General features: G+C 43.8%; 4 protein-coding genes across 9 annotated transcripts; 3 read left to right on the top strand and 1 right to left on the bottom strand.

Moving 5' to 3' along the window:
* Window positions 1-135: 135 nt before the first annotated feature.
* LOC143174200 (uncharacterized) lies at window positions 136-4,586 on the top strand. Its single transcript, XM_076364484.1, has 4 exons — window positions 136-281; window positions 385-845; window positions 2,660-2,734; window positions 3,516-4,586. The coding sequence occupies exons 2-4, from the start codon at window positions 788-790 to the stop codon at window positions 3,953-3,955; spliced, it is 573 nt and encodes a 190-aa protein (XP_076220599.1). The 5' UTR covers window positions 136-281; window positions 385-787; the 3' UTR covers window positions 3,956-4,586.
* A 340-nt stretch (window positions 4,587-4,926) lies between these two features.
* On the top strand, window positions 4,927-7,589 carry TyrRS-m (Tyrosine--tRNA ligase, mitochondrial). 3 transcript variants are annotated; one of them, XM_076364480.1, is made up of 3 exons: window positions 4,927-5,259; window positions 5,342-6,253; window positions 6,331-7,589. In XM_076364480.1, exons 2-3 carry the CDS (start codon window positions 5,455-5,457, stop codon window positions 6,678-6,680), a joined length of 1,149 nt encoding a protein of 382 aa, XP_076220595.1. In that variant the 5' UTR covers window positions 4,927-5,259; window positions 5,342-5,454; the 3' UTR covers window positions 6,681-7,589. The 3 variants fall into 3 exon arrangements, with proteins under 3 accessions (XP_076220595.1, XP_076220596.1, XP_031841066.1); XM_076364481.1 differs by having other exon boundaries at window positions 5,339-6,253; XM_031985206.2 differs by having other exon boundaries at window positions 4,934-5,259; window positions 5,355-6,253.
* On the bottom strand, window positions 6,750-7,937 carry LOC116430716 (60S ribosome subunit biogenesis protein NIP7 homolog). Its single transcript, XM_031985212.2, has 4 exons — window positions 7,588-7,937; window positions 7,244-7,469; window positions 7,026-7,166; window positions 6,750-6,951 (listed from the first exon to the last, which is right to left on the bottom strand). The coding sequence occupies exons 1-4, from the start codon at window positions 7,641-7,643 to the stop codon at window positions 6,832-6,834; spliced, it is 543 nt and encodes a 180-aa protein (XP_031841072.1). The 5' UTR covers window positions 7,644-7,937; the 3' UTR covers window positions 6,750-6,831.
* Window positions 7,938-8,351: 414 nt separating this feature from the next.
* Window positions 8,352-21,946, top strand: LOC116430715 (elongation of very long chain fatty acids protein baldspot). 4 transcript variants are annotated; one of them, XM_031985207.2, is made up of 4 exons: window positions 8,352-8,622; window positions 9,534-9,589; window positions 17,172-17,563; window positions 17,703-21,946. In XM_031985207.2, the coding sequence occupies exons 2-4, from the start codon at window positions 9,554-9,556 to the stop codon at window positions 18,253-18,255; spliced, it is 981 nt and encodes a 326-aa protein (XP_031841067.1). In that variant the 5' UTR covers window positions 8,352-8,622; window positions 9,534-9,553; the 3' UTR covers window positions 18,256-21,946. The 4 variants fall into 4 exon arrangements, with proteins under 4 accessions (XP_031841067.1, XP_031841069.1, XP_031841070.1 ...); XM_031985209.2 differs by lacking the exon at window positions 9,534-9,589 and having other exon boundaries at window positions 8,367-8,622; XM_031985210.2 differs by lacking the exons at window positions 8,352-8,622; window positions 9,534-9,589 and adding an exon at window positions 9,771-9,901.
* The last annotated feature ends 190 nt before the right edge of the window (window positions 21,947-22,136 follow it).

Raw genomic sequence — 22,136 nt, 5'->3', positions numbered from 1 at the left:
TGATACGGTCATAAGGAATTCCTGTTGCCCCTGTGCCACCTGCCATCTCTCCGGCAACGCGGAACATGTATACACTTTTGGCAAGCGTGATCGACGCCTGGAAACTTTCTAAACAGCGTCTAATGCTCGTAGAACGGAGACACGAATTTTACGCGTTTCGCGTAACGCGCCGTGTCTGAGCTGAGAGAGTAGTTCCAGCAGTTCCGGATTATTTGTCGTAGTAATTTAACGATTCCGATGCACTTGGGGGAAATTTACGAAAAATACGAAGAACGTACAAGGTATAGTGGTAATTATGGTATTCGTTGGAATTTCTTGCCGACTATTTTCCAGCGTAATTATATTTCTCTAATTATATCCTGAAACATTTGAATCCGCACGAAGATCCACACGAAGGTCTACCGAGGAGTCTTCGGGAAACGAACGGATCCAATGAAAAAGCATGACAAGGCTCGAAGAGGATTCAACGTGTCTGAATTACTGGTTACCCTTTCTTTTATTGTTATCTGGTTTCCTGATACATTTCCATTGATTCTTATCGAGCTTTTGAATGCATGCGGCGTCACTGAAACGCTGGTACCACCGAGCAGGGAAAGAGCCCACGTGAACAGGATGAATCAGCTGATAGAAGACTACCGTGGCTGCACCGGATCCGGAGGTGAAAGAGAAATTAGCGGTGCAACGACGGTTCGATCGAGTTCCATCTTGGATACGTATTACATCTTGGATAACCGTGGCGTTGTAAAATCTTGGATCGCCGCCGAAGATTCGAAACTCCCTCGCTGCGATGGAGGTCGAAGGACGACAAAAGGGGACCAGAAAAAAATGGAAAGTCATAGGCGCAGGTACACACGAAAATATGATTTGGGTCAAATCGGTTTTCGAGGTTTCCTTTCTCCAGTGGAGGACGAGACTTCCTCGCAGGAAGTGGAAGACTTTCGGTTTCGCAACGCGGAGATGCGCGCTATACCCTTCTCCGGTGATACGTTGCGCTGACTGCGTCGGTACCCTTTTTTATTCTCCGATTGTGAAACGGGATTTACAGAAATCTACGCGAGTCTGTAGAGGTCTGGTAGGTCTGTACGTTACATATATTTTTCGGTATTTCTGAAATCAGACTCGCTCGGATAGCTCTCTACCTTTCCAGTCGAGCAGAATTATCCCTTAAAGCGGTAGACCCTAGCAGCATCGCTGCGTGAACACGTCCCACGTATAGAATTGAATTTCCACCGCCGACAACGACCAGAGTGTCTCGCGAATGGGGAAGTGGCATTTTTCAGGCCCATTAAAGGACAAATAGATCCCCGGTAAATTGCTCGTGGCAAGAAAGCGGCGATTGCGCGGCGGTAGCCGCAATTCTCGTGCGGTAAATGATACAATTTATTTAATTCCCCTCTTCGTTTTTTCCCATTAATAGCTCCCTTAATGGAATATCCCGCGTTACTCTGCCGAGAGAATCGTCGCGCGATAATGATACAATGAATCGTTGCGTAACTGCAATCGCGAATGTTTACACAACCTATGATTTCGCCAGGGCGAACTAAATGGAAAACTGAATTTTTCTTCTAGATTGTTTCTAATATCTTAATTGCAGGCCGATAACGAGGAAGCGTCGATTCGCGGCAACAACGTGTATTCATACCGAGGTAAAAGCGATTCGGACAGCGATTATTAAAAACGGAAGAGCCGAAATAATCGTGTGGACGCTAATGATATGCCGATTCGCGTGACGCAATAAGCATTTCCAGGCGGCGCGAGCGCAAAGTTTCATGAAATTTGGCGCACCACGGCTGGCTGGCGTTTCCAGTGGATGGAAGAGGTTACGCTCGCGTCTCCCGATTTATTGCGGGTTTTCAAGTCCCATCGTTACTGCGATTTCGTAACCTTCGGTCTCATTAGCCCGGCGCGATCGAGCACGGTCTTATTAGCAAATAGGAAATTTTCAAGGGATTTAATTAGACCCCTTTCGCATGACAATTACGCGGCTGGGCTTTCCTTGCCGATTGTTTTCCGACCGTACGTCTACACACATATGTGTATGTATATATTTTTAACGACTTTCACCGGTATCAGAAGACACGGCTGCCGAATGTCGTTCTCTCTTCGCGATCAACGTTAGAACCACCGACAGCCGAGCGAAATGATACATAATCCGTTTGCCTGTTACTTCCAGCGTCAAATGTAATACGATTTTTTGAATTCGCGGAATCGTTAGGTTCGCAACGTCCGCGCGTCCCGATTGTGTCTCTTGGCTCCGCAAAACTTCCTTTCCACCGTGCTCGCGGCTTGTTTCTTTTGTAAGCCACGGATTCCTGCTTTATGAGACTCCGCGCCGTTTTCCCATGACCGTTTCACATACAGATGCCGGCCGATAAAAAAAACTGCTCCATCGAGAGCGCCGCGCCATCATAATTCCACATACGTCTTCTTCGTCGTGTTTCTAATACAAAGTGGCATTTCGAGGCGATATTAACCGCGCGGACGGTGTCTCAACGGCGTCCTGAATCTCGACGTATCCTCGGCGACGACGCAGCTTCGCCCGAGGGCCATTCCCATTGCAATTCGGAACTTGGAACGACAACGTAACAATGAAACGATTTAACGGATCGTTTAATGGAATAGAAATAATTCTGTACTCTAATGGTTGTTCTACTTGCAGATTGCGAAAAATTGCAAGGACAATGGAGTCGGTCAGAGGCGAGAATGCGGCGAATCGAGTCCAGGAAACGAAAAGGTGCGCGGACGTGTATATTCGAACCTGTCGTTATCGAGGCTGTAATTTCCAAGATCCACAAGACCGATTTTTCTCTGGAAAGAGAATAAAGTCCGCGACGAACGTAGCGTTAAACGAGACCGGGCCATCTCGCTCGGGATTACCCCACACGAAAGGTTCCCTTTCTAATACGTGGTCGTTGCTCGATGTGCTCTCTTTGGGATTCTACGCCATGTTTCCCATGGCCGTTCCGCATTTCGGTCGAACGAAAGAATCCGCCAACCTTTCTACCTCGGAGCGGTCGGTCCGTTCTCCTAGTGGGACGTCCGGCGAGACAGACACGCGGGCACGGGCGTGCAGTGGGGCAGACACGGGGACCGAAACTTCTACTTTTCCCATTCACCCGAGGACTTACGCGGTTGGTTACGTGCTCGCTGGTTGTTACTCCGCGAGCGGTATCTGTTCGCGACGTCCCATCCTAGACCCGCGATTAAATCGTCCACTCTTCCTTGCGATTCCTCGTCGTCAGCGGTTCTCATCGGCCCCCTCGCCGAGGCTACCGAGCAGAGACACACGCTCTCTCGTTAACACCTACACCGCCGCTCCAATTTTTACCGTTTTATATAATATTAATCGGTGTTTCGTAACGGAGACAACGAATGGTATTAGAAGTAATTGCCGTTATCTACCGTTATCTGCTCGCGTCGCGACTCATTGCGACTATTGTACTCGTTGCAAATAGACTATTCTATTCGTTGCGAATGGCAGCTTAATAAGATTCGTGTCTTCTCGATTTGTTTAGTGCGGCGGCAGCTCGTTGGAGACGAAATCGCGGACCGTGAGCTGTTAATTTTCGAAATAAACACGCGTCGGAGTGGCCCCGGGCCGAAACAGGAGAAGGAGTCCACAGGATTTGGGTCAGGAGGACGAAGACGGCCATGGGGCCCCTCGACCTATTCGTTTTTCAGCGAAAGTCCGTTTCAAATGCTGTCCGGTATAGGCGATACTAAGGAAGAGAAACGAAGAGAAGAGACCAGCCGGAGGGACAGAAGGACGCGTTTTGAGCCATTGCGTTCGCTGGACCAGCAGCGATTGGACCGTTTAAGCCGCTCAAACAGAGAGAATCGTTGTTTACATTGGCAACGTTCAATTCGCGAGCTATCGATAACTAAACAGAAATTCGTTTGTCCAAGTTACGCCATTTCGCCTTTTAATTCGCTTTCAACGGCCGCGACCTCGTAGCTTGAGCGATATTCTAAAAATTCCTTGAAGATCTTTCCAATTGGAGCAAGCTGTTTTCTTGAAATTGTCAGAAATCCTTTCTGGAACGAAATGGGTTGATCCTGTCCAGGTAATTGTTTCCCGCTAATGTTGGCTCGCAATCATTTCAGAATAGTTTCATAACGGTCCGGATCACTTTGGAATCCCGCGAGTACTCTTTTGTGACTCGTCGCGGCGTTCTGTTTTCTTTTAACGTCGTCGCAAATCGTTTTTACACAATTAAACAGTCGCTCGACCATTATTCGAACGCCAACCCGACATGAGACGACTCAGAACTGCGGAAAGCAGAGTTAAACTGCGTGTCAACCTGTTCCAAGACTGCTCAGCCATTAGGGCCACACACTCGACCGACAAAAACCTGTCATCGTTGCGCCAGATAATTAAATCACTGCAACAAAGCGTTATATAATTGTACAACAAAAAATACTATTGCCATACAATTAGCTCATTCTAGCGATAATTTGTTTACTGTTTCTCGATCTGATAGAAATTGCAAATGGTATTTGCTGACACAAATTCCGGATTGGAATATGTAATTACTTCCATCAGCTGAATAAATGCTAATTTAATCGAATAGAGCAGTATACGTACGGTATAGATACATTAAGTATACATACATTAAAATTATATATATTATTTTAATTGCTCGTCTTATGCTATTATACATTGTTTTAATTGCTCGTTTTTTTCCAGGGACTATATTATGTTTCCATCTGGCGGTACAATGTTGCACTAGGTGAGCAGTTGCTAAGACGAATGTTGATAAAAACATTTTTTAATATATTTCAATCGTTAAATAATCGGAGAAATAACTCCAATGGAATTATATTCTCAATTGAAGTGCGTATAATAGTGCAAATATAAATATTTAAATAAATTTATAATTTGAAATCATTTATTTTCATTCATTGCCCTCTAGTAGGCATTGTTCTATCGTTCTTCGAGGAGGTGCTGCCACCTTAAGTACGAAATTCTAACTAAATGTTTTTATATTAAAAGTTACATTTCGTAGAATACACGCGTTAATTCAAATGAAAATTGTTTACGAGTACTTTATTGATCATTAATTTAAAATCCTGAATGAATGATCAATTGTACAGTGATATTCTTATTTTCTACATGAATAGTTAAGTAATAATGAACAATTTAATCAGGTTACGTTTGTGTACAAAACATTTGTGTGCTCGCCGTTTGTACTCGGCGAAACATGTAGTGGATGCAGAAAATAGACAGTTGTACGAAGATATTTTTCCTGACATTCATTCGTGAGTATTCTGAGTTTTTCTTGAAAAATCATTTTTATACACCGATGAAGTAAAGCTCACTCTATTTGTATAATTAAAGTAGAATGAATTTTTAGAGACCGTATAAAGATATTATGGAAAAAACCTCCGCAATGTGTCTATGCAGGATTCGATCCGACTGCAGAAAGTTTGCATATAGGAAATTTATTAATTCTCATGAATCTTTTACACTGGCAACGCCGTGGCCATCAAGTAATCGCGCTACTAGGAGGTGCAACTGGTTTGATAGGTGACCCAAGTTTTAGAACAACGGAACGCATTGAAATGGAAGACATCGTGCTTCATGAAAATGTAAAATCCATTAACAACGATATAAAGAACATATTCGAGAACCATGAGAAATACTTTTGCAAGAATGTGCGCCGCAACTTGATTCCTGTGAAGATATTAAACAACTTAGAGTGGTACAACAACATAAGTCCAGTTTCATTTATCAGAGAAATTGGAAAATATTTTAAAATGGGTACAATGTTAGGTCGTACCTCTGTACAGTCTAGATTGCAATCTGATAATGGAATGAGTTTTACAGAGTTCAGCTATCCTTTGTTCCAGGCATATGACTGGTTGCATTTGTACCGTACGTATAATTGCAAATTTCAAATAGGTGGTCACGATCAGATGGGAAACATAATGTCCGGCTATGATTTAATCGCCAAGTATATCAATAAAGAAGTCTATGGTTTAATGTTACCACTTATCACGACTAAAGATGGACAGAAATTTGGAAAGTCTGTTGGCAATGCGATTTGGCTTTCACCATCAAAATCCTCCAGTTTCCAACTGTATCAGTTCTTCGTTAGAACAAAAGATACAGATGTGGAGGAGTTGCTTAAATTGTTTACATTTTTACCTTTGCAAAATATCCAGAAAATTATAGAAGATCACTTGAAACAGCCAGAACTTAGAACGGCACAGAAAATTCTTGCAGAGCAAGTTACACTGTTAGTCCATGGAGGTAGGCAAATAATAATTGGAATAATTTACTAACAGAGAAGCAGTCTATATTGAATTTATGTTAACCACCACTTTTAGACGAAGGATTATCAGCAGCAAAGAGGACATCTAGTATTTTGTATGAGAACTCTTTCGAATCTCTATCAAAATTAAATGCAGAAGAACTAACACAAGTTATAGAAGGAGCTACAATAGTAAATATACTCGGCGAGCCTGGCATTACCGTTTATGAATTATCAATGAAAGCAAAATGTTTCAACACGGAAAATGATGCAAGAAGAATTATTCAAGCTGGTGGTCTTTACATTAATTATCAGAGAATTACAAATACCGAAGAAGTCATTGTACGAGGCATACATATAATGGAGAACAATGTTACGTTAATGAGGGTTGGAAAAAAGAATTATTATATTGTGAGATGGATGTAAATAAAGTGATATTTTTCTATGATTTATAGGTAAGATTCGGTTTGCAAATATAATAAATAACTCGAAACATTTCTTTCTTAATGAAAATACGTAGTCATATATTTAACAATTTAAAACTTAAGTGGTCTACAATAATATTCTCGCGGTGCAATTAAATTAAAGAATCTTCCGATCTAATGTATTCTCCTATGTCAGCCTGATGGAAACACACTGTGGCCATTGGATCCGCGTACTTGCAATCCATTGTACTTTTCGCCGTTACTCCGAAACCCTATGATTACACAAAAAGACACAATTTATTTGATTAGAATTAAAGTCGCTTAAAAGTTTTAACATTTTTCTTACCAATGGAACATCGCTTGTTGAAAATATAACTACTCCCTGATATTGAAACGTATTTTCTGTTATTCTACTTAAGCCAGACTTGGATATGTGATGTCCGTATAAAAATTGTTGTTCAGCCGATGGTTTGACCCATATTTTATGCTAATGAAAGTTAAAATATTTATTTATAATTATAGATTATAGAAAATTATAAGAAATGTTTCAATGGTACGATATACTTGTGCATATGGAGCTAGATGATATAACGCAGTAACGTGTAGCCTAAATTTTCCAGATTTTGTAAATTTCCCAAAACATGTACCAAAACTTGCTAATCGATCTGGATTCACCATACTTGCTAATGGAAGAATTTTCTCAGATACATAGTATACCCTGCATTTCCGTTCCCGAAAGCAGTAAATGCCATCTGGTCTATCTATCAACACTTTCACGTTATCTCCAATACTAAAAAAAATGTAAGATACTTGATTACATTTTGCGAGATGGGTTGATTCATTAGTTGGAAACAAATGCATATGAGAATTTGAAAGAACATTGTAACGTAATATATACATCTACTTACTATTTTGCTAATTTTTCCAAGACCAGTTTCGTTTTCTCCTCCGTTAAACGTTTCATTTTTCTGTATTATATTTTTCTAACCTGTGTAAACAAATTTTTCGAAAATGTGTAAGAAGAGGTTAATGTAACAAACGTGTTTTTTGTACACAATCCGATGTCGATACGGTTAACAAACTTGAAACTCTGACAAATTTTTTTGATAACTCGTACGAATGAAAAAACTATATACATATAATTTAAATTAATTAAAAGTAATTATTCGTACAGTTTTTAAAAATAATATTTGATTTTATGAAACAGGAATCTAGAAGATTGTACGCCGGCTACCGACGGAGTCACGGTACTAATCGGCCAAGAGGTTCAGCGTTTCGCCGTAGATGGAGCCACAGGTTCGAGTAACAATTTCAATTTTCGTGTTGGACAGAATAATTAATATTTATTTAACAGTTCGCGCCTATTAGTGCGAATCGTGGTCGCGTGAAAGATAAAACAGTGACATGCATATAAATCGGTACTGTTCAAAAGTGTTTACGCGGGCAGTTCTAGGTGATATTCGATAGAAACTAGTAAAATTGGGTATGGAGAGGGTAACTTTTTGATCAGGGGAGTGTTACTAGAGCGGCCGCGGGCACCGATTTAGATAGCTTAATTGAAAAATATTCGATCGACCACATGGCCCTCCAGGCGTTTACGTGGGGAAAGTTGACGGATGGCGGCCGAGAGAGGGCTCGCTGGTAGTGCACCTGCCTGCCATCTAACCAAAAATGGCGGCCTGCGGTGTTCTACCATTTGCATCTTGCTGGGCCGGCGGCGTGCGTGAAAACTATTTCCACTGAGAGTCAGTCTTGTTCCACCGTGTTCAATGAATATGCCTACTTAAAGCTGGCAGCCGCGACTGCCCGCTTGTTAGTGCGAGTCATTGCCTTTTCGTGTGCGCAAACCGCGTAAAACAACGATCCTCTGTGATCCACCTGGTGTCTTCTCTGATCTCCGACGACTCGTTTCGAGACCAGCGCTCCCTCGGCCTGCCTTGCTGGTACGTATCCGCTGGAACGGTCCCTCGCCCAACGATTTTTCGGAGTTTCGCCGACGGTTTCTCACATCCACGGGGAAATCCTAGTCGCGCGATTCGCCGACCCTCCCGTGCGCCAACGACATTTTCCAGTTCCGCGGGTACGCCGTCGCCTCGGGATCGACCGTGAAAGTTTCGCGGTCAGCCGGACCTTTGCGCCACGGGAAATTGTATTTTTCCATTTTCATTCGAAAACAAGAATTACAGAAAATTCGGTCTCGTCGTTGTTGACCGTGTGTCAACCCCACGTCCAGCTCGGCTTTTCCGTTGCCGACGACACGTTACCTAGCGCCGAATGTTCCGAGCGGTTCCTTTTCTATGCATCGTGTTACCGTTTTTCGCGCACGTTAAATTGGACACGGCGAGGGTTCCCGTGCAGAACAGTCCATTCTCGTGAAATTCGTTTGACGTTTGTCTTGTTTTCGAAATGTTGGTTAATTAACCGACGAACCCTACATATCCCGTTGGTCGTTGCCCACGGGCCGGTTTCGTACCCGGGAAACGAGTTCCGGTCACGTGAACGGAACCTGCCGAAATTCGATGAACCGTCGCGTCGGACCACGGAACGTGCCACCGGGACTGTGATTTTCGGGATTCACGTGGACGTCGTAACGTGGAGATCCGTGCTAGCTCGGACGCGACGCTGTCCAATTTTCACCGCGAGCCGAGGCGACGAATTACACCCGGAAGTCGAATCACGATCGTCTTGGCGGATGATGAATGTATATATTTCGCGTCGCAGGAAACAAATCTCGCGACGATGTCTGCGTCACCGGCATTCAAGTACGAACTTTTTCATTAAAATACTTGGCCGGCCGATTCGTTATTATCGCTTCGATGTTTCGGTTGAATTTTCTTTGTTTTTTTTGGTTTAGCGCCATAGCCTCTACGTCTAATGGACCACCAACGAGGAATTCGGGGGCACATGCGTGTAAATATTTAATCGTACATAACCACCAACAATTTTCGATGGAACTCGTGTCGATGATTAGATTTACAAACTTATCTGCGTTACGTGTTTCTCGCAGCCCCCTCCGCCGCCCTCGCCCCCGGCCCCTGCCCCCTGACCCCTGTATATTTATCTCCCTCTTTTCTCGCGGGATTTGTTAAAGATCGGTTAACTACGTGCTCGAGAAACACACGTGTTGCAGAGATTGGCTCGATCAGATCGGTGTAATCCACGCGTGTGCTCGCTATCGCGCCGAGTTTAATGATCCACCGCTGAATTACTGATCGACACCCGGTAAGTCGTGAATCTCATCTATATATTTCCAAGGAATTCCAAAAAAATACGTGCACCGGCAACGGACTCTCTGGCATCTATCGATTCGAACGATTAGATCTCCGTTTCGTACACCGCGATTTCGAACGGTGAAATCGTTGTTCTCGCTTTACGTTTGCGTTCGGAATCCGAGGAAAGCCAACTTGAACGATCCAAGTATGCCTGATTTTCCTGATTTTCCGTTCGTCTCGATTCTTGGTTCTCGATTATCTTCGTGGTCCTTGGTTTATTGAATTTCGCACGGAAGATGCTGCGGACCCGCTAAGTTTCGTCGATAAGTTTGCGACGGTGGTCGTTTGATTGGAAAGTTTTGCGGTAGGGGACTCTGCGTATTCAAAATTCCCAGATTTCCCGCGCAAACGCGAGCCCGCGTCGTTTCAGAGGTTAGGTATCCGTTTCTTTTATCCGGATACCATCCCGAAGAACCTTTTGTACATCCTGCCGCATGAATTTCATAATCCAACGACCAAATTCGTCCTACGTATTACGCTGTCTAATAACTAATTAGTAAGAAAGATATTTTTCATTGAATCAAGTGGATATTTACTCGAACGGTGAAAGATCGTTGAGGGGAAAGTAGATTTTTTTCTGCATTGAATGCACAACGAATAACATTGATTTGCGTTCGATTAACCTAGGAATCTCGTTTGTTGGCACACGACAAGGGGTTAAGTGTCATGTCCAAGCGGTTTCATTATCACTCCTGTCGTTTGTTTTCCTCGGATTCCATCGCAGCGAGGGTTCTCAGGGAAAGAAGGCATAAGAATCGAGAGCGAGAGAGACCGTCGTTTCGAAGATATTAACAGGCTACCGAGGTTGGCCAAACGGAATTATCGAAAATTAAGAGATTTAGGGTCGTCAGTGTCGGGTTACACCCGAACGGTTTCAACCGAACGAAGGAAATGCGGGCTCGGTGTTTTCGCGCTTAACGCTGGACTACCAGACGGCTGGGGACGGCCCATTCCTCGTTTCTTCTTTTTGCGATTATTCAAAAGACCGGACGATTCTCGGAGAATTCACCAAAGGAATTCGTTCGGCGATACGTAAACAGAATTTCAAATCGATAGAAATCCGAATAAACGCACCGTGGGAGTTTCTGTGGGAACATTTCAGAGAATATATTTACGTTTGATTAGCCGTTACACTGCTAAAAGCATTTGTATTGCGTAAAGGGTTAATGGTCAATGAAATTCGAATAGAATATTCCTCGTTAGCAATTTAGCAAATACTAATTTGAATAGTTCGGTTAGGTTATGCACGCCGCACGCACGCACGTCGCACGCAGGCACGCACGTCGGATAAAAAGTTATCTTGACGAGCCCGTCACATGACCGTCACGGTTCGTCACGCGTTGCTCGAACTTTTAGTCGTTCGGTCGTTTTGCCGTTGATTGTTAGAACAATGGAAAGCGATCTACAGCTTGCTAAATACACCATGCTTGCCGATCACCGGTGACCGCCGCGAGTATCCGCTACTACACGCTTTACTCCAACACAGAGTTGTCCGTAGGAAGATGAACATTCCGTTGATCGAAAGAATATTCATTAAGTGAGCCTTTCCTCTAATTTCATCTAAACCACAACCGATAACAGAAGAGTAATAGTCAATTCGAATATTTATAGTTGAACGTTTCTACCATCGGTCCGACGCATTACCGCAGGAGCAACAGGTTAATATTTTTCTAGTTTATTCAGATGTTGCCAATTATATTTGATACCTGATCAGAAGCCGATGAATATCTCCAAGGAAAATTTTAAAAATATTCCCGAGAGCAAAGGGTTATCGCTAGATATATCTATGATGTAACAGTTTTGTCAGAACTATGGCCCGTCTTTCCTCGAGCCGACTCTAACGTTTATCAAATTCAATGCTAGTCGACACTCGGATGCTAACCAACGACACCTAAACCAAACAGACAGGTGACAATCTCGGGGAAATCATTTGCAAACGAAATAGACGTCAAAGAAAACAGAATCCGGTTGGCCAGCGAATTTTACGACCGCGCTGGAGATATTCAACGTTTTTCTTCGCGCGAAGATTAATATCGAACGCGAATGTTAATGAGAATTTGAAAGCGCATTCGACAAAAGCAAGCGTCATCTATTTATTTAACGCTGGAATCACCGTGCCAGTCATTCCGACCGGCTTCGCTTCTCGCATTTCGCAGTCGCTGATATCGTAAGCGTGTCAGCCGGTAACCGAGGTTCTACAGCGCGCAAACGGCCAGAAACCTCCTCGATCCGCTCGAATTCGAGGGTACAATTGAATTTCTCTCGTCGTAAACGAGCGAATTAACCTTTCCCCGCGAGCGATCGATCGGCGAGCACCTCCGCCGCGATGGATCAAGCGGCGACGCACCGACCATTCCGCTGGAAGTTCGTCAATGGCATCGTACGCCAAGAAAACTAGTCCGTTAAGAGGTTAATCTGATAATCGATGCGACTTCCGCGAAATGAAATGCTCGATCAGTCTTAATTTGTCGTTGGCGTCGCGCTCGCGCCTAGCTCGCGCGCGGCCTTCGCGTTTCGCTTCGGCTTCTTTCCTTTTTCCTTATTTATTTGTAATTTTTATTATTATTTTCATTACGTTGCTATCATTTTCTCGTGGTCTCGTCATTTCGGTATCGTTATCGTTCCCTTTTCCTCTGCCGGTCTCTCTCTGCCGCGCTCTTTCAGTTTTCCCGTATACCTGTTTTTCTATCTGCCTCCTTCCACTTTTCCTTTCCCCTCCTCCGTTCGCGTGGTCTCGCGAGCGACTCGCGAGCGACTCGCGAGCGACTCGCGAGCGGACAAATGCCGAGCGTTATCTGCCGCGTTACGTCGCCGTTGAAATAATGGGGTGATCGGTGCGCGCATCGATTCCTCGGCGACGGCAGAAGCGCGCGTGCTGTGCCTTTTCCAACTTCTTTTTTCCCGATTTCGTTTTTTATCTTCGCCGGTCGTCGCTCGTCTCCGACACGTGAACGCGACGTTGCGCAATTCGATTAATTGTCTGGTTATTCAAATTCACCTCGTTACAGCGCAAGTACTTAAACGTACATAGAGCATATTTTAATTAGTCGGTACAAGCGATAAAACGCGTTTTATTACAAAGACTCGAGTCATACGATTTTCCGAGAAACAAAAGTCCAGAAAGCATTAGTTTCGCGCCAGTCCTCAGCCGTACAACTTTCCCCCACCGATTCGAACCATGTCGTCGACTAATAAGTCGAAAGTTCTCTGTTTACCGGGAGCACGCGCTTTCTTCGCGCGTGGAAACATCGATGACAGAAAAGTCCTCGAACTTCCAGTTGAACCGAATTCGATTACCGATTTAACGGCCGATGCAGTCGCATATTCGATAAGATAAACCTGCAATTATAATAACGTAATTCAATTGCATAAGTTGACATTACGTTATTTTCATTTTGCATATTCGCCTTGATAAAATCTGTCGGAAGTTGAAGATGCTGCTTTGTCACTTGATAAAACACGCCGCGTGTACGTTTAAAGGTCGCGTGTTCGTTAAAAACGGAGTTTTTTTCGAAGTCGATTCATTTCGCGATCTCACCGAGCGTTTTTTCGTGCACACCGAAAGCTCCTTAGCCGCCGTTCAGCCTAGGACATCGATGAAATCGTCGCGCGGAGCATCCGCCGAATCATCGTGGATTTTGCACGCCGGTAGGCTCCTCCTAGCCGAGATTTCCCGGTGCAAAGGTTTCTCTGTAGTTCTGGCGTGCGTCACGATTTTGCCGGATGCACTTTCAAAAATCATACGACCGCTAATTGCACGGCAAACTGTTTTTCTCGCAAAACCTCGCGCTTCGCCTGTAGCGACGCGCACGAAACACCGATCGTGCCTTACCGCGTTTTCTTGTTGCCTTTTCCAGCAACTTCGCGATTTCTCGAACCACCAGCTGAAATTTCATCGTTTCGAGGAGCAAGAGTGTCGAGTGTTTCATGAAAATTACCATTTGAAAAGTGTCGACTCCGTTTTCCCCGAACCGGGTCGATTCTTTGAATCGCGTTTAAGCGCGTTAGCTGTTGATTTAGTTTTCTAAGCTCGATTAACTCGTTCAGGTACGATGGCGGTGTTCTTTCAAGTGTAAATTTCAATATTATCGTTCCATTGCTGACAGTGTGTGTGGCAGTTGAGAGGAAACGCGACTATCTCTAATTTCCAATATAAAAAATATCGTAATAACGTCCCTATTGATGGCATGCAGCGCAAACGGTTAAAGGCGAATGGTCCGTGAAACGCTCTGAAAAGAATTTCACGGCGACTGTCGACGAAAATCGGCGTTCAGCTGTTCAGGACATTCGGCGGTCGTCGACTATAGACGACGGCCGCGTTGAAAAGATTAATTGTACCTCACAAAGAGCGGCAAAAGCGTGTGCGTGGCGTACAGACAAAAGTTTTCGGTGCCCCTGTGCCGCGTCAATGGAACGCGGGGATTCTACGAGCGTCTTCCTTTCTCAACCCTTTCGCTTCGGAATCAAAGCATTCGGGAAGGTAGAGTTATTTCCAGAATAGAACGGAATCCGATCAACATTAATACCGGGGGACACCGGTTATCGGTGTTAGGTCTCGGTGAAAATTTCATAAATGTTTACCGATACGACGATTTAACTTATCTCCAAGACTAGTCGATAATATACAGTTATCGCGCTGAAAGATCGCGTTAATAAATTCTGAAGATTTCGCTAGACGAGTCCAGCGAATCGACACCGAGCGTAATAGACTAACGTGTGTGTGCCAGTGCCGAACGGGGTCGCCGATTGTTCGAGGGCGCAGCTTATTTCTGTCGACTTCCGTTTCGACTAGTGCCCCGGTGCGGGGGGAGTATCAATTAAATCTGAGCGTCACTCGCCAACGAAAGTCTCTAATCGGCAATATTACACAATCGGCAATCTGTTCTGGGCCGGTTTCCACCGTCATTGCCCGCGACCTTTGACCGAGCCAGCGTACGTCGTCCTTTCGTGAGAATAATAAGTAACCGACGGCGACTTGTCGCGTATCGCATATAATTAGCGATATTGTAATTGGCTTTGATCCCTGATCCGTCTAGGCGCTTTCGCTTTAGCGGTGTTCGACTTGACCGAACTATGTAGCGCACCGCGATCGTTTGAACATTACGATCCAACGAATCGACGAATTATTCGCAACATTTCCTTTCCTGTTCTCAATCATCCGTTGTCGTTTCGAAACATAGATCGCCAACGTTTTTTCCCTCCATCGTACATAGTTGATTCCCTAAGTGATAACTTTCCAATTCGCCGGAACATCTCGGCGCAATTAGAAAGCCGCTGACGAGAGCAGGTTTTCGAAATATTCAAATTCGTCGTTGAAGTATTTCTCGAACTATCCGTCGTCGAGACGCGACCGGTCGGCGATTTCCCGCGCAGAACGGAATGAAGAAATCCTGGAATAATCATATTCGTATCACTATCGATCATTCCCGTTTGTCGAACTTAAAAACAGAAAACAAAAAACCGGTCGGAACACTTCGATTGACGTCGACGCAAGGCAAATAGTATGGCACAAAGTATTAATTTGTACTTTTTGTCGGCGCAAGAAAACCTCCGACCTCATTGTCGTTCGAACTTGGAACAAACGTGGTTCGGATAATTGGAAAATTCGACATTAGACTCGTTCGTTTGATCGGGTTCGACTTTCCGATCGGAGAGTCGCAAAACGATTTGAGAAATCTAGGAATTTCAAGAATATTCGGGAACGTGCAAATATTGAAATCAAGACACGCGAATGCGGGAATTGGCAGAGTCCGGATACGTAAATGAATTTTTTCAAAGAATTCCGAAACTCGTGTTCGGTTGTCCCAGTATCGAACTTTTTCCAACGAACGGATGGCAAAATGCCGCGACTTTCCACGAAAAGAAAAAGACGTTGCTTCTTCGTTCGATTCGTGCGGTCGTCATTACACGGCTTCGGGTTAGATCTCTCGGCATTTTATCTGTGTATCCCTATCGTTCCGACTAGACGAGTGTCACCAACATCCGATGTTATTTTACATTAAGGTCATCGTGGAGGTCGTTACGTCTATTCGGTTTTTCTCTCGTCGGTTCTAGCGCGACTCGACGAATCACGAAACAAGTTGAACGACCCGTGACCTTAAGGCGACCTTAAGGCGACCTTAAGGCGACCTTGAACGACAGAAATATTTTGTGAAGCAAAGTCTCTCGGTGAAATCGCCGCCAAGCCCACTGATCCCAACGAACGTCCATTATTCGTTCGAATGCTTTCTCGGCCGAAAGAATTGGTAAATTCGTTGATAAACGTAAAAAGTTGAGAGACTCCGAACTAAGAAATTGGAAAGAATCCTCGCTAACGGGTCACCCTGTGTATCGGGAAAAAAAACCGCGAAACGTGGACGTAATGGTCTTAGTTAGGTCAAAGTACAGTGGAAAAATAATGAGATTTGTTTTTCCCCTCGATGCTCCTTAAAGACTGGTCTTCCTGTTTCGTGGATTAATAAACAATTGTATAACGCGACGCGACACGACGTGTGTTTGCATTGCATAACATAAAACTTTTCGAATTATCGGCACGATAAGGATGAACCGATATGCGAAACGAGGGAAACAATCGTGTATTCTCACGCTACCTCGCCGAGTCACACGGTTACAATAATAGGTATTATTCAAGTACTGTTCGCCTTGTGTGCCCGGTGACATTTTACGTTGCACCGATTCGTTATTTCTCAATGGGCTATCCACTGTGTCGTTTGCAGTTTGAACACTGGAAGATGTTGCGTAAGTTAAGGCCCGGAACTGGTTTCTTTCCGTTTCGTGCCTCGACGCCTCGTTCGATATTTCATTTTGTCGTTTTCTAGTTTCGCTATTTGAGAATTTTAGAGTTTTTTAATGATAATCTTGCGAAAGCTTGCGCTCGAATGCAAAAGGTAAACATTCTCGCGTCCTTGCGCGTTTGCGCGTTCGCGCGATTACACGAGTACCGCGTCGGCGACGCGTCGAATTTTTCAGGCCTAAAAGAATGCACGAACAAAGCAAAAGCGGCCAGAACCGATGATAATATTATTGCGGTTACGGAATCTTTTTCCGTCGCTTGGCATCGATTAATTATGCATGTATCTTACTCTTGATCTGGAATTGCGAGTTATTATTCAATTACTGAGTCAGACGCTTCGTTTGTCATGGTTTTCTCCATGTTTTTCTTCCGATGAGTTTTTCGTAGAGGAATCTTGTTTTGTTCATCTCTTCTCTTCTCTTTCCAGGTGTGTTGTAACCAAGGTACCTACGAAACTTTCTCTGGAAAAGGTGCCGCAGGAACATCTTCCAAGATGAACAAAGTGGATTACATGGATGTTACCGTACCGAACTATTCATACGTCTTCAACTTCGAGGAAACCTTCCAGCATTTAGACACAAAAATATGGATGACGAAGAACTGGACAAACGGCTTCTATTACTGTGGCATTTACATGATTTTAATATTTGGCGGGCAGCATTACATGTCCACCAGGCCAAAGTTCGAGCTGCGAGGCATACTTTCACTGTGGAACACGGTGCTCGCGACATTCTCCATTATCGGATTCACTAGGACAGCACCAGAATTGATCCACATACTCAGGAATTCGGGATTTTACCATAGCATTTGTATACCCAGGTAAAACTCGCATCAGCTTGCGGCGCTACTAGCCTAGTAACGATTACTCGTTGAAAGTAATACACATGGAAAAGCAACTATCGTACGGATCTGTGTATAGTAACAGTCGAAGCGAACAAACACTCGTTTCCGCTTTCAGCTTCATCGAACAAGACTGCGTGTCTGGATTTTGGACATGGATGTTCGTGCTGTCGAAGCTGCCCGAACTCGGCGACACGATCTTCATCGTGTTGAGAAAGCAGCCTCTGATTTTCCTGCATTGGTACCATCACATCACGGTGCTCCTCTACTCCTGGTTCTCGTACAAAGAGTACACCGCGTCCGCCAGGTGGTTCGTCGTAATGAACTACTTCGTTCATTCTATAATGTACTCGTATTACGCTTTGAAAGCGATGCGTTACAGACCGCCTAAAGGGATCTCCATGCTGATCACCGCGCTGCAGTTAGCACAAATGGTTATCGGCTGCCTGATAAATATTACGGCTTACCAGTATTTAGAAAGCGGACAGATTGAATGCCATATCACGCGTGTCAACGTCAAGTTCAGTCTGGCCATGTACTTCAGCTACTTTGTGCTATTCGCTAAATTCTTCCACAACGCCTATCTGGGCGGCAAAAGTCGATCCGCCAAAGCGGCGAAGAAAGGCTACGCCAACGGACCGGTTGAATACGATAAGCTCAAGGCTAATTAAAGCAACCAACAGAAAGAGAAACAAAACTAATAAGCACACACGTACACACAGACAAATTTTTGGAAACATTTTCTAGAAACGCTTTTCCGAAGACATCCCTCGAAAACCCTTTCCGCAGAATCGTTTTCTCAAAGATACGTCTCGGAAATGTTTCTTCGAGGAATGCTCGTTGAAAATCTTCTTCTTTTTTCCTCCGAATACACGCGTATACGTATACGTATACGTATGCAGATGTTTATACGTGTACATATATGTTTGTTTCTTTTTCTTTACATTTGTATATGTATATATATATATATATATACATATACATATACATATACATATACATACATATATTCAACTTTGTGCTACTTCGAGAGACGAGAGACTCGTAAATATATTACGTACATGTAAATATATATAAAAGTCTCTTTGGTGACTGGAAGTAACGGAAAGTTGCGGTAGGGTGGAAACGGAGGACGCGTTATTTTGATGATAATAGCACACTGAATTTTATGATAAATATTAAATGTTGCACACTGAATTTAGCAATGAATTAAACGAGATAACCCGGCTCGATGCGTCCGTACGTCGGGACGAAGTTATCAGCTATAACGAGCTTCTTAGAGGCACTTCTTAAAAACTATTTTTTCGTTTTAGAAACAATTCCTAAGAATGTTTCTTGGGAAGATTTTTTGGGTGTCGCATGTGAAGTTGATACGTTGGCGAGGACGTTCCGCCGGTAGAACGAGAGGATACCACGGGTTAACATAGTTGATCGAGCGTTCGATCAACGATGATATATTACAGAAACGTGTAGCAGTCGACGTTGAATTGCGTCTATTCGAATATGTTCCGTCGTGTCGCGGCAGTGTTACGGTTAAGCGCGACGAGAAGAGCACAGAGCTAAGATATATCTCTTGAAATCGATTATTTATGCTAGTATTAAATTTATACTAGAAATACGATGCTTCGAGGATTTACTTTAAAATAGAAGAACCCTCGTTCTACCTGGACAGAGATGGAAGAATCGAGGGGCCCGGTGCAAAAGGGAGCCAGCAGTTTGCCGCTGCAGTAGTAACATTCACGAAAATATTCAGCCTTCCAGAAAAACTTGCGTTTCAGTAGAAATTCCATAATTAAGACTGCTGTTTCGTTACTTGGACTTGTCGACGTCGCTTTAACGTGTCCAAGGAACTCTCTTATTTTTGCTTGACGCGAGCAAACGTCTAACCAGAAATTGTGCCATGTAATTGCGAATCGGAGGACAATGATTAGATATGAAGATTCGATTACTTCGTTCCCTGTTGCACCGGACTTCTCGATCGACTTTAAGGTGTCGGGAAAGGCGGTAAAGGAAAGTGTCCACCGAAATTTCATTAGGTCTACCTCCAGAACGAGCTAAGAAATATTCTTCGTAGAAAATAGTAAAGATGACGGTAGATTAATAACAGCGACCGAAGGGTGACAGAATCGTGATCCTGAATCGTCGACAATGATTCCGGAGGAATGATTTGGAGGCTAGAAAAAGGAACAAAAGAGCGAATTTATATTTACTGTTTTCTATCACGACTATTTTGCGCTGCTAGGTATAAATGAAAAAGGAGAAAAGAGAGGGAGAGAAAGAGAGAGAGAGAGAAAAGAAAACGGGCTGCTCGCTGATATTTTTTAACGTCAGAGCGCAGCCAGCTCTGCAGGGACGTTTATTCTGTTTCCAACATTTTTATATCGCATAATTTGTTCGAGAGAAAACGTCGTTTTTTTGTACAAATTATGTTATTTATTTATACATTTATTTAACTCACCGAGATGCGTAGAACGTGGACTACACGTGCGCGCGCGTAACCAAACTTACCGGTTAGGTTTCTTCCGTGCAATTGGAAAAGAGGGGTGGGGGATCAAATAAGGGAAAACAACGGAACGGAGTAAACAACTCTCGTTTGAGGATGGTAGTTGAACGAAAGGAAAAAATTGAACATTTGTTACTCGGCGGAGCGCGGAGTAATCGGTGGGTCGCTGGAATTCGTTCAACGAGCAACATTGAAGAAAGGAAAAAAGAAAAGAAACCGGGATTTCCAGTTTTTCTTGTCCAATTCTGATTCTTTTCTTCGATGTGACATCTTTGTGGGGCTGGTCGCCTTTAAACACTTTAAGAGAATATTTAAACGAAAGAGAGAAAGAGAGAAAGAGAGAGAGTTTGTGTGTGTGTGTGTGTGTATGAGATAGAGAAAAGGGAGAAAAGAGAAAAAAACAAACTGACCGTTTCTAGTCGCATGGTCAGAGACAGATAGAGAACAACCGTTGAAGGAGTGAGAGAGAGAGAGAGAGAGAGAGAGAGAGAGAGAGAGAGAGAGAGAGAGAGAGAGAGAGAGAGAGAGAGAGAGAGAGAGAGAGAGAGAGAGAGAGAGAGAGAGAGAGAGAGAGAGAGAGAGAGAGAGAGAGAGAGAGAGAGAGAGAGAGAGAGAGAGAGAGAGAGAGAGAGAGAGAGAGAGAGAGAGAGGGGGCGAGAGGGCGAGAGGGCGAGAGGGCGAGAGAGAGAGAGAGAGAGAGAGAGAGAGAGAGTTGCGTTAGCTGAAACAGGAACGTACTTTTCCAAGCGCAATTAAGATAAATGTGTAAAAAAAACAAGCGAATCGAAAAAATTGTAATGAAACGTTTGTCACACGCCGCTGATCGACGCGCACTTCCATACCGGAAATGATTTATGTATCTTCCTCTTAACTGTTTTTTTACCGGTCCGCCGATTCGACACACACACACACACACACACACACACACACACACACACACACACACACACACACACACACACACACACACAGCAGCTCAGAGAAAAACGTACGCATACATATACATACATACATACAGAAAGTACACAACAATTTTTTGTACACCGAGAAAAGTCGCCGATCGCCTCCTGATTCGCACAAATTCTTAACGATGGAAACGTTCGAGAAGCCAGCCGACCTGTACGCGTACTTGTATTTATAATTTAAACGTTGCTTAGCAGGTAGTTGTTTCCGATTATTTAATTTACCGACGGTTCTGCGACGGCCGCGCGGAATTCTTTTCTTTCTGAGCGAGCCCCGTTCGCGGGTGAACAGAAGCAGGCATCGCGTTTCGAATCGTGTGCCGTTGTGCTCTTGAGTTTTTTTTCTGTTTTTTTTCCGTTTCGTTAGGGACTTCCGGTTTCGGCGATGCCGAGGCACGGCGGAGTCGGTCCTACGCGTAGACGAAACGACTCCGGCCGTGTCCGAGAAACGTTGCACGTGGTCCTCCGACGCGCTTGAACTTGTAACAATCGAGTAATAGTGAAAGTTCGTCTATTTATTTTAATTAAATAATGCTGATAATCACGTTAATCGTATGCTGTTGACATGCGCGTGTTTCATTTTGGCGGATGAGGATAACGAAGCATGTCGCATTACATGTGAGAGAGTGATAGGAAGAGAATGTGTGCGTGCGTGTGCGTGTGCGTGTGTGTGTGTGAAAGAGAGAGAGATGATGATGATGAACGTTAGATTAAAACGGGAAGTAGAATTACAGATTTTATAGGGGGTTCTTTTTTCTAGCAATGAATTTATAATGTCTTGTTGTAAATTTATTGTAAAAAAAAGGGGTATTATGATACAAAGACACGTACTAAAGAACGGGACAAATAAGAGTAATATAGTATTTGCAATAAACAAAAATGTTTCTTTTACAACAACTCAAGCGTAACTTGTTTTTTCTTTTGTTCTTCATACGTTGTTCTTGTTTGGTTCGATGTTGGAATGTTCCGTTGACGGTTCACTTGGGACCTTCGTGCTCGTTGTATCGTGTTCCTTTGATCGTTGTGTAATCTTAATGGTAATCGATGTTCACGAAATTGTGTTGTGCGTGTAACGGGTGTGCAGTGT

Source organism: Nomia melanderi, chromosome 2, assembly GCF_051020985.1.
Source record: "Nomia melanderi isolate GNS246 chromosome 2, iyNomMela1, whole genome shotgun sequence".
Taxonomy (NCBI): domain Eukaryota; kingdom Metazoa; phylum Arthropoda; class Insecta; order Hymenoptera; family Halictidae; genus Nomia; species Nomia melanderi.
This window is presented reverse-complemented; position numbering and strand designations above follow the sequence as displayed.